Genomic DNA, 15,399 nt, shown 5'->3' on the forward strand with positions numbered 1-15,399 from the left:
CAGTTTTAGATCCACCATCCTGCTCTACAACCACCTCTCTCTCTGTCAAAGCCATGATTTCATTTCTGTATAAGACACAAGCTTGCCTCAGAATGTTCACATCCTGTTGGCAATAATAGGCCAGCTCCTTTTGTAAATCAAAGGTGTTATTTTGATTGTCCCTGTACCATTTTAAAAAATCCTCTCTTTCTCCAGACATCATATACCCATCTCCATAATACTCAACACCGGGCATAGGTCCCACATAATTTTGATTAACCCTGGTGTTAAAAAAATGCGGGAAATAACCCTTACAGCCTTGAAACCCCAGGGCTTGCGGAAGCTTGCTAAGCTTCATGGGCAGGAAATTTAAAGAGTCTTTAAACCGTATACCCAGGGGTTCTATCGTGATTTCTAAGAGCTTAGCACCCTGAGCTAACAAGCGCACATCCATCTTTTCCTTTAGCAGCTCTCTAACTACAAAATAACCATCATAGCCTTTAGAATTATGCGCTATGAAGGTGTATCCTTTGAACTTTTTGTCACAAAAAATCTTAACAAACTTAGAAATACTCTCAAGACCTTTGAACTCCCAGTTTCTTGTGTTGTTTAAATCTGTTGCATATATATAATTTGGAACGTGAAAGCCTGTTTCCTGAACACATTCACAATCATAAAATATATATTTTTCAGATATTTGTGCATGATCAATAGGGGGCATAAAACACAAATGCTTGTCACCAGCGATCAAGGGCTCAGAACAAAGCTTACATTGTCTGACCCGGCATTTATGTTTTTTATCAACATACGATTCACATTTTTCGCACAGTATTTTAAGCAAACACTCAACTTCTTTTTTTAAAGCCAGAACTGTATGCCTTTCTAAACACTCTTGAGAACGACAATACAGCCTGCATTTCGGACATCTCTGTTGTACCCCGATATTGTCTACACACATTGCTGTTAAACAGAGACGGCACCATAATGTACAATTATGATCGTGACTATATGGTTTCTGGCAAAAATGACAGAAGTTTCGCTCCCCATAGAGCTTTTTTACATCTAAGATTCCATAAAAATGGTCATCATGTAGCAATATAAATACAGTTTTCTGGAATTCAGGTCTGTCCTTTGTCTTAAAACACCACCATTGTTTTGTATAAAGCACAACTCTTATGTTTATACCCAAATGTTGTTCAAATGTTGAGACATCATCTAGCATGACCTTTTTATGTTCTGACCACCCTAGCTCTGTGTGCAGTTTTTTAGCACGGTCTAATAGCTCTGCATCTGTGAGCTTTGTTGGTGACATGAGCGCTGTAACACTACCTGCAAAACAGAGCTTATTATCTATGTTGTTCAAGTCTATTAAATGCCTTCTCTTTTTATGTATGATTTGACTGTACAGAATAGACCTTAAAACCCTTCGTGACCCGCCCCCTCTGTTCCTTATAACAAGAATGACTATGCGGAATGTCTCACCAAACTGTATCTCTCTATAACTCTGCAGGAGTTTACTAACTTGATCTAAGAAATCATCAGCGTTCAAATCCTGAGGGTTTAACTTTCCCGAATACAAAGAATTATGAAAACCTGTAGAATGTAAATGAATCTGTATATAATCATGGGGGGACACGTTATGGCTTATTTCATTTAGAACATGCTGTATGCCTTGTCTCACAACATTTTGCGCATCTATGAAAGAATCTATTCTATCTAAATTAATAAAACGAAATTCCTCTGAATAAAGCACGCCATTAAATTTTTCTAAATCACGGTTCCACCTTCTCACAAATTGCACAAAATTAACCGGTTCATTTTCTACAGCTGCATTTTCAGAGGTCTCTGGTATACAATTATTTACCAACCCCCCTGAAACATTGTCATCGGTACAATTATCTAAGAACATGCTTTCACATTCTTTCTCTACTTCCTCCCTGTGCACAGGTCTGTTGCTGTCTCTCTCATCTTTTCTTTCGGAAATAGGCTTTTTTGCAGTCTTTTCACGGTCTAAAATTAAAAATAATAATAATTAACACGGGTGGGCTCATACTTTTTTTTTGCAATATTTTAAGAAGAATTTTTCTTAAAACTATAACAGTATAGATTCTTACTTTTTTGTTTATCTCTCGGTTTTTTGTACGGTCTTTCGTCAGATTTCTTTGGCATATGCTGCTCATGGTCTGTTATGTAAAAAACAAAAAAAATGGTAATACCTTTTCTTTTACACAGTTGTGAACTAATTGTTGTTTTACCCGTACAGATATAAAAAAATACTTCTTACCTTCAACTGCATCTTCAGACTCCTTTCTCTTTCTTTTGGAAATAGTTTTGTTTGCACCATTTTCACATTCTAAAAATTACAAAATAAAATAAAAAAAGCACAGGGTCACACACACTTTTGATGTCTTTGTAAATAGATCTCTGCTTCGTTGACTGTTATGAAGGAAAAAAAGAGAGACATTTGGGAGGGTCATAGATATTAAGGAAAACCTGTTTCTCACCATTATTTGCATTGCTGTCAGAAATGCCTTGTTGATCAATTTTTTTTTTGTCTAAGGCATTACTGCAGCCAGGATGTTCTTCTTCTTCTATGTTCAAATGTGTGTCTGATTTTGCAATATTTTCCTGTTCTAATGATAAAACAGACAAACACTGTTTTTACTACTGTTTTTTTAAAAATCATATCTAAAAATATACATTAAAACTATTAACTCACCTTTCAATTTCCTTTGTTTTCTGCGTTTAGTAAGTGACATTTTATTAATAAACACAGGCTTCTGCCTTTCTTTGTTTGAAGAATCCATTTCTGTTTCAAACTCCAGACTGCTGAATCTTTTCTGGTCACCGGCTATACCCTTTTATCACCAGCATTAGGTGGGGCGTAACCACCAACAAACCTCAAAAACCTGTGTATTGAAACCAAAAAAAAAAAAAAGCTACCTGGCCTCTCTGTCATGTGATGGACATCTTATAGAATAAGATTGTTCTCTTGCTTGGGTTATCATTTACAGGGCTTTTTGAATGTATTATCAATATCTCTTTAGATCTGAAGCCCATTCACAAAACTATAGTATGTTGAACCTTTTTTTTTTTTTTTTTTGTGATTTAATGTTTTGCTGACCATTGTTTTTTCCCTGATTAGATTATGTGCCCCAGACAGCTATCCGCACCTACCTCATTACAATATACATCCCCCCCTTTTGTTCATGAAAGGTAGTGTGTTACCAACGCCCTCTTAGGTCTTGGGGCACTTTACAAAATAAAAATTGGTCTCTCTTGAATGTCTTGTCATTCTGGTCTTTTTTTTTCCCTTCCAAACATTGTCTCATTCTGATTAGATTAACCATTTACAGATCTTGGATCCAGACAACTTCCCCCCCCACACACACACATAGCTCATAGCAATATACATTCCTTAGTTAATGAAATAGTTGCTGTATCAAACATTTTACAGCCTGTGCATTGATATCAAAGAGACTTAATAAAACCATAAGATATCCCCCTAAAAACTTCCATATCACCTTAAAGCACAATTGACACATTTTGTTAATTCTGATATATTTATTAGTTGTTTTTATTAACTAATTTATACACATGGTAAAATTTGTTAAAATATTACAAAGTATTTCATTGTCAATACATACTTCTGAAATACAGACAAGAAAAAACAAAGACTGCTTTATTATACATTTTTAAAAAAGGACTGGTGTTTTCTACCATAGATGATGGCATTTATATATTTTATCATTAAAATCTCATCTGTAGGTTTAAGCAAACTGTTTAGTTTTTGAACAGGATTTTCAGCAGTTTTCACACTGTGTATAAGATATATGATCAGATTCATATCATCATTGTTTAGGCTTAATACACCTCGTTTATATGCAGCTAGTACCACAAGATTCAAAACACGTTCTAGGCACAACCTGTTACAAGCGGTCCTTAATTGTTCCTGTGTGTCAGAGGCAGTCCAATAAACGCAACTATGATCATCCTGACTCGGATCGTCGAGAACACAGCCTTCGCAATTTTCATACCGTATGCCAGACAGACATTTTTTAAGAATACTATAGACAGCCACCCTTACGATCGATCTAAATGTTGTTTTTCGAAAAACTCCATGCACAGGTGGTGGTTTTGGGAATCCTATATAGCTCCACCAGCTGAAATCGTGCACATCTTCAGGATTGTTGTTTTTTTTTTGATCACATGTATCTGGTTCTTTTATATTTGGACAGAAGCAGCAAATACAGTTCATTTGATACCTGGTGTGTCTCCATATTCTTCTGTTTGTAAAGATCCTTCATTTTCCTATAAAACATAATGTAAAACATTAAATTAAAACCTCTTCTAAACAAACTCTCTATTATAGATAGCTCCCAAACACGCCACCCCTAAAATGCATCATTAGAAGGAAAGAGATTTTTTTTCTTACCTTACACTCAAGCTTTTCCAACAAATAATCTGCTTCGGCATCCAGAGCAGCTTTGTGCAGCTCTAAATCTTCAGAATCTAAAGCATTTTCATTGATCAAGTTTGGATCCTGCGAATCAAAAAGCTTTTGCCCCAACGGTAGTTCATCAAAATCTGGGTCAGTGCTTCCTCCTTCTTCTTCTGCCCTCCGCTTTCGCTTGTGGCTCCTCTTTAGTTTTGGCTGTTGAACGATTTTCATTTCAAGACGCTTAGGTGTTTCATATACGGCCATTTTCAGGAACAATTACAACAACTCTGCTTGAAGATTGTTCTCACGTGATCACTATCACATGATTATTTCTATATCCGGTCTTGCAAGTTTGGGCGTGTCTAACAGAGAGGGGAGGAGGGAAGGGTTGTGGGGGAGAATACAGAAGTCTGTTTTTTTAAAACAAAACTCCACATCTGACACTATGGTTTTATTTCTTTTAAATCGTACCCTAGCAGGTTTGTGTAAAGAATAAGCATCTTGTTCTGTAAGCCAATCAATCACTTGTTTCTTGGTCACAGACGGCATACATGCTTTAGCTGCCTGCAAAAGAGGTGTTATACCGCCAAAACTGCCGGTATTTCCTGGCTCATTATAAATTTTCTTTAAGATCCGCTGGTGCATTCTTGTTTTTTTATATGGCTGTAAAATACAGAAGTCTGTTTTTTTTTAAAACAAAACTAAAGCCTTGTGTTTTCACCATTGCAAACCTACACCCCCCCACTGCTTTCAATTATCCTCTGCTCAGATTTAGGTCTGGGGGAAGGTCGGATTGAGGCAGAGGGTGCGGAGGGAAGGGGTGTAATTGGATTCTCCGTCTCTGTGTACAGAATGAGTCACAGTTTCCTGCCTGCTCGCTGGTAACTTTTTTTATTGGGGCATGCCTATCTACAGCAAGGGCTTGGAGGGGTGGGCTTGGGCTTCTGGTGACATCACTGGGGGGTTTGGCTTGGGGGTTTGAGTGACAGCGTACCCTTTATACTACCCGGTCCCTAGTCTTTTGGAAAAAAAAAAAACCTGTCTTTTGCAAAGTTTGATCCTGCAGTTCATGCAATTCACCACCGGTAGCTTCAATCACTTGTTTTTAAAAAAAAAAAACCAAATCCTTGTCAACAGAACGAGCCACTGTTTTTCTGCCTCCTATCAGCTTGTATTTTGTTTGGTTTTTTAAAACAGAGCGGCTAGAAAAAAAGCATATTTCCTGCAGTTTCCTGCCTCCTAAAAGCATACTACCGGCTCCGACATCATTAAAAGGCATCAGGAGGTTCTAGGAGCGCATATTTCGGGACTTTTGTATTGTACTTCCGGTGAAATCATCAAAAACAGCCAGAGTCCATTAATACTGACATCATTAAAAAAGCGACAGGACCCTTTCTGATGACGTTTTAGGGGGTGTGTTTTTGGGGGGCGGTGTGGGGTGGACTTCCGGTGATGTCATACCCGCTACGTCACAGGGGGGTGTGGCTTGGGGTTGGGGTGTGGGCGGGGTCATCCGTGACATCGTGGGGGGGCGGTTTGGGGTGGGAGGGGCTCCCCATTCACTTCTATTGGGAGGGGAGGAGCATCGATGGGGTCTGGGCGGGGTCTGGGGCGGGGGCCAGGGCGGAAGGGGTGGGGCCGGGGCAGAAGGGGTGGGACTTGGGGCGGAAGGGGTGGGTCTTGGGGCGTGGTCGAGGGCGGGATGAGGCGGGAGGGGGCGTGGCTACGCCCCCATTCACTTCTATGGGGAGTGGGCGGGGCTTAGACCGGAAGTGAACACTGATTGGCTGCGGAAGGGGTGGGGCCTGTGGCGGAAGGGGTGTGGTTGGGGGCGTGGTCGAGGGCGGGAGGAGGCGGGAGGGGGCGTGGCTACGCCCCCATTCACTTCTATGGGGAGTGGGCGGGGCGTGGGCGGGGCTTAGACCGGAAGTGAACGCTGATTGGCTGCTGTCATCCTTATCTCACCTGTCAATCAGTTTGATTGATCGTGTACCCATTATACTACTGGGGTGTCCCATTCCCTGGTGAGAAGTTGTAAAAACGAGTCATGAATGGGAAAAGCCCGAGCCCTCGGCCGGAGTGCCGCCAGGACAGGATCTCCCTTCCTTGAAGAAGTGACGACAGCGGGAGCTACTGGGGCAGGCGGGTCTGGTGGCGGGTCCAAATCTAATTCTTGGATGATCTGCGGGATGAGGTCGTCCAGCTCTTCCCTCTGGAAGAGGCGTAGGGTACGCGGATCATCCCCCTCCTGCGTGCCGTCCCCTTGTCCCCCGTCCGGGAGGTCAAGTCCATGTCCCGCTGGGTCTGGCACCGCCCCCACTGCGGCGGGCGTGGATCGGACCCGGGTAGGAAGGCGGGAGGCCCCCACTCCCGGAGGGTCGGGGGGGGCCGGCGTCGAGGGCGACATCCGAGGGATCTTAGGGGGGGGGGGGTCCCACAGGTGCTTCCAGCCCCTGCAGATAAGCGGTATGCATGAGCAGGATAAACTCCGGAGAGAACCCCGGCCTGCTCGGGTGCGCTTCGGGGGCGGCGTGGTTCCTGCTCCCTGGCTCTGGGTGCTTGGTTCCTGCACCAAAATCGGGGGAACACCCCCGCTGGTAGAGTCCTCCAGGGATCCGTTCTCCCTCGTGGCCTCCAGGGATCCGTTCCCCCTCGTGGCCTGCGCCTCAGGGCGCTCAGAATGTAAAATGGCCGCCGTTCCCACCAAAAATGGCGGAGTGGCCGGCCCGCGCCACCCGGGCAAAAAAGAGAAATCAGTCAGGGACTGTGAGGTACCTTCCCCCCCCCGGGAAGGCATCGTGCACAGATGCCCTCCCGGGAAATCCGGGACCCCGGGTCTCCGCAGGCCGCACAGCGGGACGGCCGCGGCATCGGGATCACTATAGGAGAAAAGAAAAAGCCACGGGGGGGGCCACGCGCACAAAAGCGCCGCTGCGGGGGGGCCCGTGCCCGCTGTCCGAAAATAGAGGAGGGTGCCGCGGGGGGGCCTTCCCGGCCACACGACCCGCCCCAGAGATCTTTCCCTAAATGGCTCAGCAGCCCATGAGGAGCTGTAAAATGGCCGCGGGTGAGGGAGTAAAGAGCGAAGAGGCCGGCTCCACCGGCTTTCGCGGGCACCGGGGGCTGAGCTGTGAAGGAAAAAACTACAAAGGAAAAACAAACTTACCCCTGGCTGCAACGAGAAATAAACAGCAAGGCCGCAGAGAAGAGACAAGGAAGATAAGCCACTCCCCACAAGTTGAAAGAACTCTGCCTTATTTTTTTTTTTAAACTTAATACAAACTTGATCCACAGAAAAAGACAACAACAAGCCATAATCAAGCAAGAAAGTGAAGAAAAAGGAAAAGGAGGGGAAGCCTGATTCCCCTACTCGCATCTGCTGGAGTCAGAAGATACTGGACTCCTGCAGAGGGGGTAGTAGTATATATGGATACGCCCCCTCAAAGCTTGTGCTGACTCCATCTGCTGGATTGGGGACATAACCCACTGTCTGGACTGATCCAGGTACGTACAGGGAATCTTTTTTTTTTTTTTTTTTTTTTATGACTTACACACCATCCATAGCAGAAGGTATGCGGTAGGGGACCCCGGCGCATGCTTGTGCACCTAAATGGGTACACACAGAAATCATGCCTCGGCCCTGCCCTGCCCAGATCCACCCCGCCCCTTTTGGCAAAAATGTTGTACGTATACGAGGAGGTATGTGTGTATCCGTGCGGGTTTTAAAATCCATGCTCGCATCTCCCAGCTTCAGCGCGCATAGGGCTTTTAAAATCAACCAATGTTTATATACCACAAACTTTTATTACTCCCTGGTTTCACATGCTGTTCAATAAAAAAAAAAAAAAATAATAATTTTCCATGGAAGCATCTGAACAGATTAGATAGTAAAACCTGCAGTGGAATTTAGCCCTGCACTAGGATTAACATTTCTGTTCTTTCAAAAAGGTGTTACAGTATCTTAAATATACACAGAATAAATACAATCCCAGTTCCCTGTATGTACCCAGATCAGTCCAGACTCCTGGGATTTGCCTCCCCTCCAGCAGATGGAGACAGAGAATTTTGATTGAAAATGCTACTACTCTTGCTGAGGTGCCACCTGCAGTCCCTCAGTATTTCTCTGTCTCCAGCAGATGGTGGAGGTGCAAAACCTGCAGTCTGGAGAATAAGTAAAGAAAAAAAGACTGAAGTTTTTATTCTACAGCCTCCCCATGGGTAGTTATGTTTTGGGTGGACCATCCACCCTGGTATTTGAGGCAGAGGGGCCGAGGGTCGGTGACCCTTCTCTCGCCTGGAGCTTCTTTGTTGCTAGTCACGGTTGATACTAGGGGTCCCGGCTCACTCACCCTCCTCAGGACGGCAAGAGCCTGCTGCCTTTTCAGGGAAGTTAACTATATTTGCCTTTGTTTTTAAAGTCACTACAAAAAAAAAAGGCGGGCAAGGAACACAAGACTGGAGTCAGTATCTTCGGATGCCGATACTCTCCCGGCACGGCTCGCGTCTGTTTTTTTCAGCAGCTCTCTGACTCCCCGTCCCTCCGGCGTCTTCCCCTTCGTACCTGCTAATTTTCATTCCTGTAGTTCCACGGATCAGTCCAGATGCCTGCCTGGGAGAGTGGAAAAACATGGAGAGAGTCCGCTTGACCTGCCTATATTTGTTACTTCTTTGTGCATCTCTGAAGAATGGCACAGGTTTTTTTTTCTTATGGTTATTGTTTTCTTTCCTTATTCCTCTGCTCGTTATGGGGAAGTTGGAGATCAAAGTTTTAAGTGAATTTTGGCTTGCTTGGGTACCGCTTTATACTGAAGTGATGCAGGTAGCACACTGGGTTAAGAGGCAGTGCCTTCAAAACTTTCCATCTGCTGGAAGGGAGGCAAAACCCAGCTGTCTGGACTGATCCATGGTACTACAGGATCGAAAATTAGCAGGCAAGAACCAATTTTCCTACACGGTAAGGAGCATGGGAGAACGAGCTCTCCACATTGAGCGCCCGCTCTCCCAACGCGAGTCCAGCCACCTCTCCTGGGCGCACGAAACTAAATTTAAATGAGCGGATGCGCTAAAAAGGGGGCATTAGAGACAATAGCGTGTCCCTAGTGCCCTCTTAGCAGCAGAAAGCCAGGAGAGGTGGCTGTCAGCGAGTTCAGAAAACAGATGCTCAATTTTACAAGCTTCGGTTTTCCGAACCAGTAAAATTGAGTGTCCGTTTTTCTACCCTGACTGGCTGGCAATTTTTAAAATGTATTTATTTACTTATTGGATGTACGTCCCACCAAGTGTTAAACAGTGCGCTCAGCTGAGCACACTTCACTGTATTGGCCCACGAGTTAGAGTCTGGAGGATTAAGTGCCATTTTATTTTTGTTTTTCTCTATTCCTGTGAGCTAGGTCTCATTGCCTGGTTACACAGAAATGGAAGGAAAGTTACCTTGCTAGTAAACAACCTATCTGGTAGGACTGTGAAGTTTTGAGCTAATAGAGTTTTTAAATTCGTTTCTAGAGTTTTCTTGTGAATCCCTAGTCCTGTCTCAGGAAGGGAAAAATCCCCTGCGTTGGGAAGGTGGGGCTAGAGAAGACTCATTAAGTGGATGGATTAGTACTGACTCACTGCAGAGTAATCCTAATTTTGTATTTTTTGTAAAACATTTGCCACCACCACTCCTGCCCAGAAGTGGCAACAAAAGGAGGATTTCCCCCCCCCCCCCCCCATTAGGTGGATAATTTCTCCTGAGAAGATCTTTTGTTACCATCTGGAGAGGAGAATTAAGAGTAAAAATATTTTCATCTAGCGACTCCCAGAAGTGATAAGCAAAAAAGTCTGGAAGCTATGAATTGTGGAACCACTGGGCATCAGGTATTTGTGAGAAAGGGCACAGGGTTAGGAGAGCCCAAACCTATCCTGGACCCTTATTCCATGCCTGAGGGTAGCGCATCTCGGAACCCAAATACTAAGGATACATCCACAGATAAAGAAAAGTATGGAAAATTGAGTTGAGAAATGGATGTATTGAAGAACAAGTGTGCATGGTGCCAACTGATTACTACTGAAGATCTGCAACAGTAAAGTTTAAGTTGGAACAACCTATTAGAATGTCCAGTCTGGTTATTTGACATTTTACCTCCATCCACACTGCAATTATTGAGACCATCACCCAAAGAAGAGTTTATCCTCATTGCATCTTGGGCCTTAGAGGTCCAGCCTTCCCCTCCCCCCAATCTGAGAATCCACCACAGGGCTGGGTCAAGGATGTAGCCCTAGGACAGAGAACGAGATCCCCAACCTACAAAGATAAATACCAGAAGAGGAGCTAAATATTAGTTAGGTTTTGGTCTTGTTTTTAGTTTGCCACAGCTTGTTTATGAAGCTCATGAGCTGCATGAAAGCTTCAAAAGGAGAAAGAAGAACCATTTTGTTATTCCTATTCCACTATTTTATGTAGGTAAAATACGGCAAAGGGAGATAAAGTGATTTGGCACCAGAAGGGTCCTACAAAGGGACGCAAAATGTTAAGGATGGTAATTTTTTAACCGTGTACCGTGGGGTAAAGTCTGCACGTACCATTTATGTGCAGAATTTACCCAGAACTTGCTAAGGGTACAAGTCTGCTTTGAAAATTCACGTGCAAGAATCTCAGTACGTGCATAAATGCACACGCACAAAGTTACACCTGCTCTATCGAAGGCGTAACTTGTGCACATTGGGGCCGATGCAATAAAGTGTGCCCAAGCCTAGCGCACAGTTAACGAGCGGTTAGACGCATGTTTTGCATGGGCATCCATAACCCCTGATGCAATAAGGGGATCAGCAGGTCCAAAACGCACGCTCAAAGGCTTAGCTAATAGCACTCTTCAAATGTAAATGCCATGTAGATAAGGCAATTAACTATTACTCTGCAATGCAAAAAATAAACCCTGATTTGATATGACAATAGTCATGAAGGTCGGTATATAAAAGAATTAAATAAATAAATAAACAAACTTAAAAACAAACAAACAAACAAAAAAAAAAAAAGATTGCTTTTCTGTGATTTCTCCTACTCCGTATTGTCGTGATTCTAAGTAGGAAGAACCACAGAAACCAGCACCATGCAAAAAAAAAAGATTTTGGGGTGCACAATATACACACTCCAGGCCATCTATATTGTGCGAGTGTATCGTGCCAGTAAAATAGCTGCCGCGGGAAAAAACCCCCAAAACATAAATTGAGCATCCGTTTTCCTAACCCACGCACAGCCACCTCTCCCGGACACCCGATGCCATGGTCGCGCTAGGGATGCACAAGTTATCCCTAGCGCATCTGTTTTAGCGCAGCAGATCATTTACATATTGCATCGGGCACCCAGGAGAGTTGGATGTGTGCACGTTAAAATGTGCGCCCAGTTTGGATGTATGTTTTTTACACAAACTTTATTGCATTGGCTGGATTCTTTGTTAAATCAAAAATTGTATAAGCAAACTCTGCTCCAAGCCCACCCTCAACACTTCTTGCCAGTTCACGGATACTTATGTGACCTGTGCCCCGGGCTATTTTACCACAGCCAGTTACATGCACAAAACCGGCTTTTATGTACATAAATGGCTTTGAAAATCAAGCCCTAGAAGTCAGGATTTCATTTGACTCTTTGTTCAGTGGTCTTTCAGTCCACATACTGAAAAGTTCTGACCCATTTCTGCTACAGATATAGTCTGTTAGAGACTTGTACAATATAAACCACAAAATGACAGTAAAAAAAATAGGGCAGGAAATTTTTTATTATACCAGAAGGCTGTTAATAATACATGCATTTAAGACCCAATAGATTCCCAGACAGGGGTCTTTAATTTTAGTGGCTTAATGAGGCAGAAAAAGGGTGCTAAAATTTAAAAGGTAGATGTCCCAATCAATGTAGATCCTCATCTAAATATTTATGAAAAAATTAAAGATTTTATTTAACTGAGACCACCTTATTTAATTTTTTATTTTTTACAAGCACTACACTATTATTAAGCTCACATTATTTAAAAATATGGGTCGAAATACAACAAATTACAAGTATTACTGTGTGCCAAAGGTATACTTACTAATCAGTTTGCACATGACAATCTTTTAGCTGAAATGTTATCACACTTGATATGCAACAAAATGTACTTAGTGTTCAGAGATATAATAGAATATCACTTATACTTACAGACTGAAGTTTCTTCTTAGCTGCTTTTGCCAACTCAGACAAATCCAGACTGCTATGAGAACAAATCACTGTATTAATACAACTTGACAATTTCAAGTAAAATGCATTCTTATGATGTTACTTTTCATTTCTAGGTGAATAAACATGTGGACAAAGGTGAACCAGTAGATGTAGTGTATTTGGATTTTCAGAAGGCGTTCAACGAAGTCCCACATGAGACGCTTCTAAGAAAACTAAAAAGTCATGGGATAGGAGGTGATGACCTTTTGTGGATTGCAAGCTGGTAAAAAGACAGTAAACAGTAGGATTAAATGGTCAATTTTCACAGTGGAAAAAGGTAAACAGTGGCGAGCCTCAGGGATCTGTACTTGGATCGGTGCTTTTTAATATATTTATAAATGATCTGGAAAGGGGTACAACAAGTAAGATGATCAAATTTGCAGATAACTCAAAATTATCTAGAGTAGTTAAATCTCAAGCAGATCGTGATAAATTGCAGGAGGACCTTGCGAGACTGGAAGATTAGGTTTCCAAATGGCAGATGAAATTTAACGTGGACAAGTGCAAAGTAATGCATATAGGGAAAAATAATCCTTGCTGTAGTTACACAATGTTAGGTTCTGTCTTAGGAGTTACCACCCAGGAAAGAGATCTAGGGTGGAAACTCTTAACACATTGAAATCGTCGGCTTAATGTGCTGTGGCAGTCAAAAAAACCAACAGACTGCTGGGAATTATTAGAAAGGGAATGGAAAATAAAATAGAGGATGTCATAATGCCTCTGTATCGCTCCATGGTGAAACCGCACATTGAATACTGTGTGCAATTCTGGTCACCGCATCTCAAAAAGGATATAGCTGCACTGAAGAAAGTGCAGAGAAGGGCGACCAAAATAAGGGGCATGGAACAGCTCCCCTATGAGAAAAGGCTAAAGAAGTTAGGGATGTTCCGTTTGGAGAAGAAACGACTGAGGGGGGATATGATAGAAGTCTACAAAATAATGAAAGGACATGAATAAGTTAATGTAAATCAGTTATTTACTCTCTCAGATAATAGAAGGACCAGGAGGCACTCCATGAAGTTAGCAAGTAACTCATTTAAAATAAATCAAAGAAAATAATTTTTCACTCAGTGCATGATTAAGCTCCGGAATTCATTGCCAGAGGATCTGGTTACAGCAGTGAGTGTAACTGGGTTTAAAATAGGTTTGGATAAGTTCCTAGAGAAAAAATTCCATAAACTATTACAGTAATTAATAAGCAATAATAGCTTGTAATTTATCTAATGTTTGGTTACTTGCCAGGTACTTGTGACTTGGATTGGCCACTGTTGGAAACAGGACACTGGACTTGATGGACACTTGGTCTGACCCAGTATGGCATATCATATGTTCTTATGTAATAAAAAACCAAAAACAAAACAAAAAAACCCCAACTTAATTCCCAGGTAAGCCAGGGATGCTCTGGAGGTGTTAAGGGTGAAGTGGAGGGGTCAACGTCAATGTCAATACTTGGTGGCTAGATCAGGGCCCATCATTATAAGGCTCCGGATGAAATCCTGGAACATGGTTTCCAGCCAAAGGAATGTCACTGAAATTACTAGACTAGGTATGTTAGTAGGTGGGGGAAGTGGATATAAATAGGGGAAAAATCCTTGCGAATAAAGGTTCATGGTGCCAGGAAACCAGCCATGACTCTGAGCTGGAGTAACCTTGGGACAAAGAAGCAGGAGGAAAATGCTGGGTCAAAAAAAGATGAATTATTCATCTCTGACTTGAAATCACTAGGCCATGACTGTTTTCAGAATCCTAGCACAGTTCAGATTCTCTTCCCACAATTACTGGTTATTTCAGCATACAGGAAAGTATATTTCCATCCACATATCAAATATGATTATTTCTGAAGGAAAAAATTGACAAATTATATCAGAGGCAAACCATTCGAGTATTGCAAAGCCAAATCATATGAAATAGTCATTATTATCAAAACAAAATTAAGGATGAAGGAAAAAATAAACTAGTTCAATTAAAGGCACTCTTCAAAAATGTTTAGCGCCAGGTTCCCCACGAACGTGCAGTGCGCTACGGGAGAGAGTCGGCCCCCCTTCTGTCCATGCTCCGGTCCCGAGGCAAGTGGCTCTGCTCACCGGCCAGGCGGCCGGCTTTCCCAGGCCAGCTGAGGTTCCTTGGTGCTGCAGGATCGTTCCTTTTAGGGGGAATTCTGACTTAGAGGCATTCAGTTATTACCCCCACAGATGATAGCTTTGCCCCATTGGCTCCTCAGCCAAGCAAGAACATTTCTCCATTCTATCAAGAGTAAAGGATTCTAGTTGCAAAGTTGATGTTCTTAACTCTGAACAGTACACCTTGCTATTCATTTCCAGATCTAGCGCAGCATGTTATTTAGCTTAGAAAATAAAATCATGATAGCCAGCTAACTGTATGCATGATATAAAATTACCCTAACACACACACATACATTCGAAGTAGACATATACACAAGTCCTTTGAAAATTATCCCACCTACCTAATCACACACACACACACACACCTGCTAAAATGGGTGGAGAATTATTCCTTGAAAATGTATGCACGCACTTTTGGAAATCCAAAAGTTTTTTGTCTTAAGTCCAAATCCCCTTCCAACCCTGCCCCAGGAACACCTCCACTCAGTCTGGGCAAACATACACATATATGACATCCGTGTGCAAGTTTACCCGAATACGGAATGGGCAATTCTGTAAAAGGCTATTTCACCTGCAGAAGTCACTTTGAAAATTACCCTCCCTAACATGGTAACTTTCAAACAGGC

General features: G+C 42.6%; 1 protein-coding gene across 16 annotated transcripts in view; it reads right to left on the minus strand.

Annotated features, from left to right (window-relative positions):
* Positions 1 to 15,399, minus strand: part of GIT2 (GIT ArfGAP 2) — a 215,391-nt gene that overhangs the window by 129,604 nt on the left and 70,388 nt on the right. For all 16 annotated transcript variants that reach the window (XR_003852033.1, XR_003852034.1, XM_029571954.1 and 13 more), the window contains exon 9: positions 12,591 to 12,642. Coding sequence is in view for 14 of the 16 variants with exons in the window: in XM_029571954.1 (XP_029427814.1) it covers positions 12,591 to 12,642 (52 nt within the window). In the remaining 2 variants the exon portion in view is untranslated. The remainder of the gene's footprint in view (positions 1 to 12,590; positions 12,643 to 15,399) is intronic.

The sequence above is a fragment of the Rhinatrema bivittatum genome, chromosome 11 (genome assembly GCF_901001135.1).
Source record: "Rhinatrema bivittatum chromosome 11, aRhiBiv1.1, whole genome shotgun sequence".
NCBI classification, from domain to species: Eukaryota; Metazoa; Chordata; class Amphibia; order Gymnophiona; family Rhinatrematidae; genus Rhinatrema; species Rhinatrema bivittatum.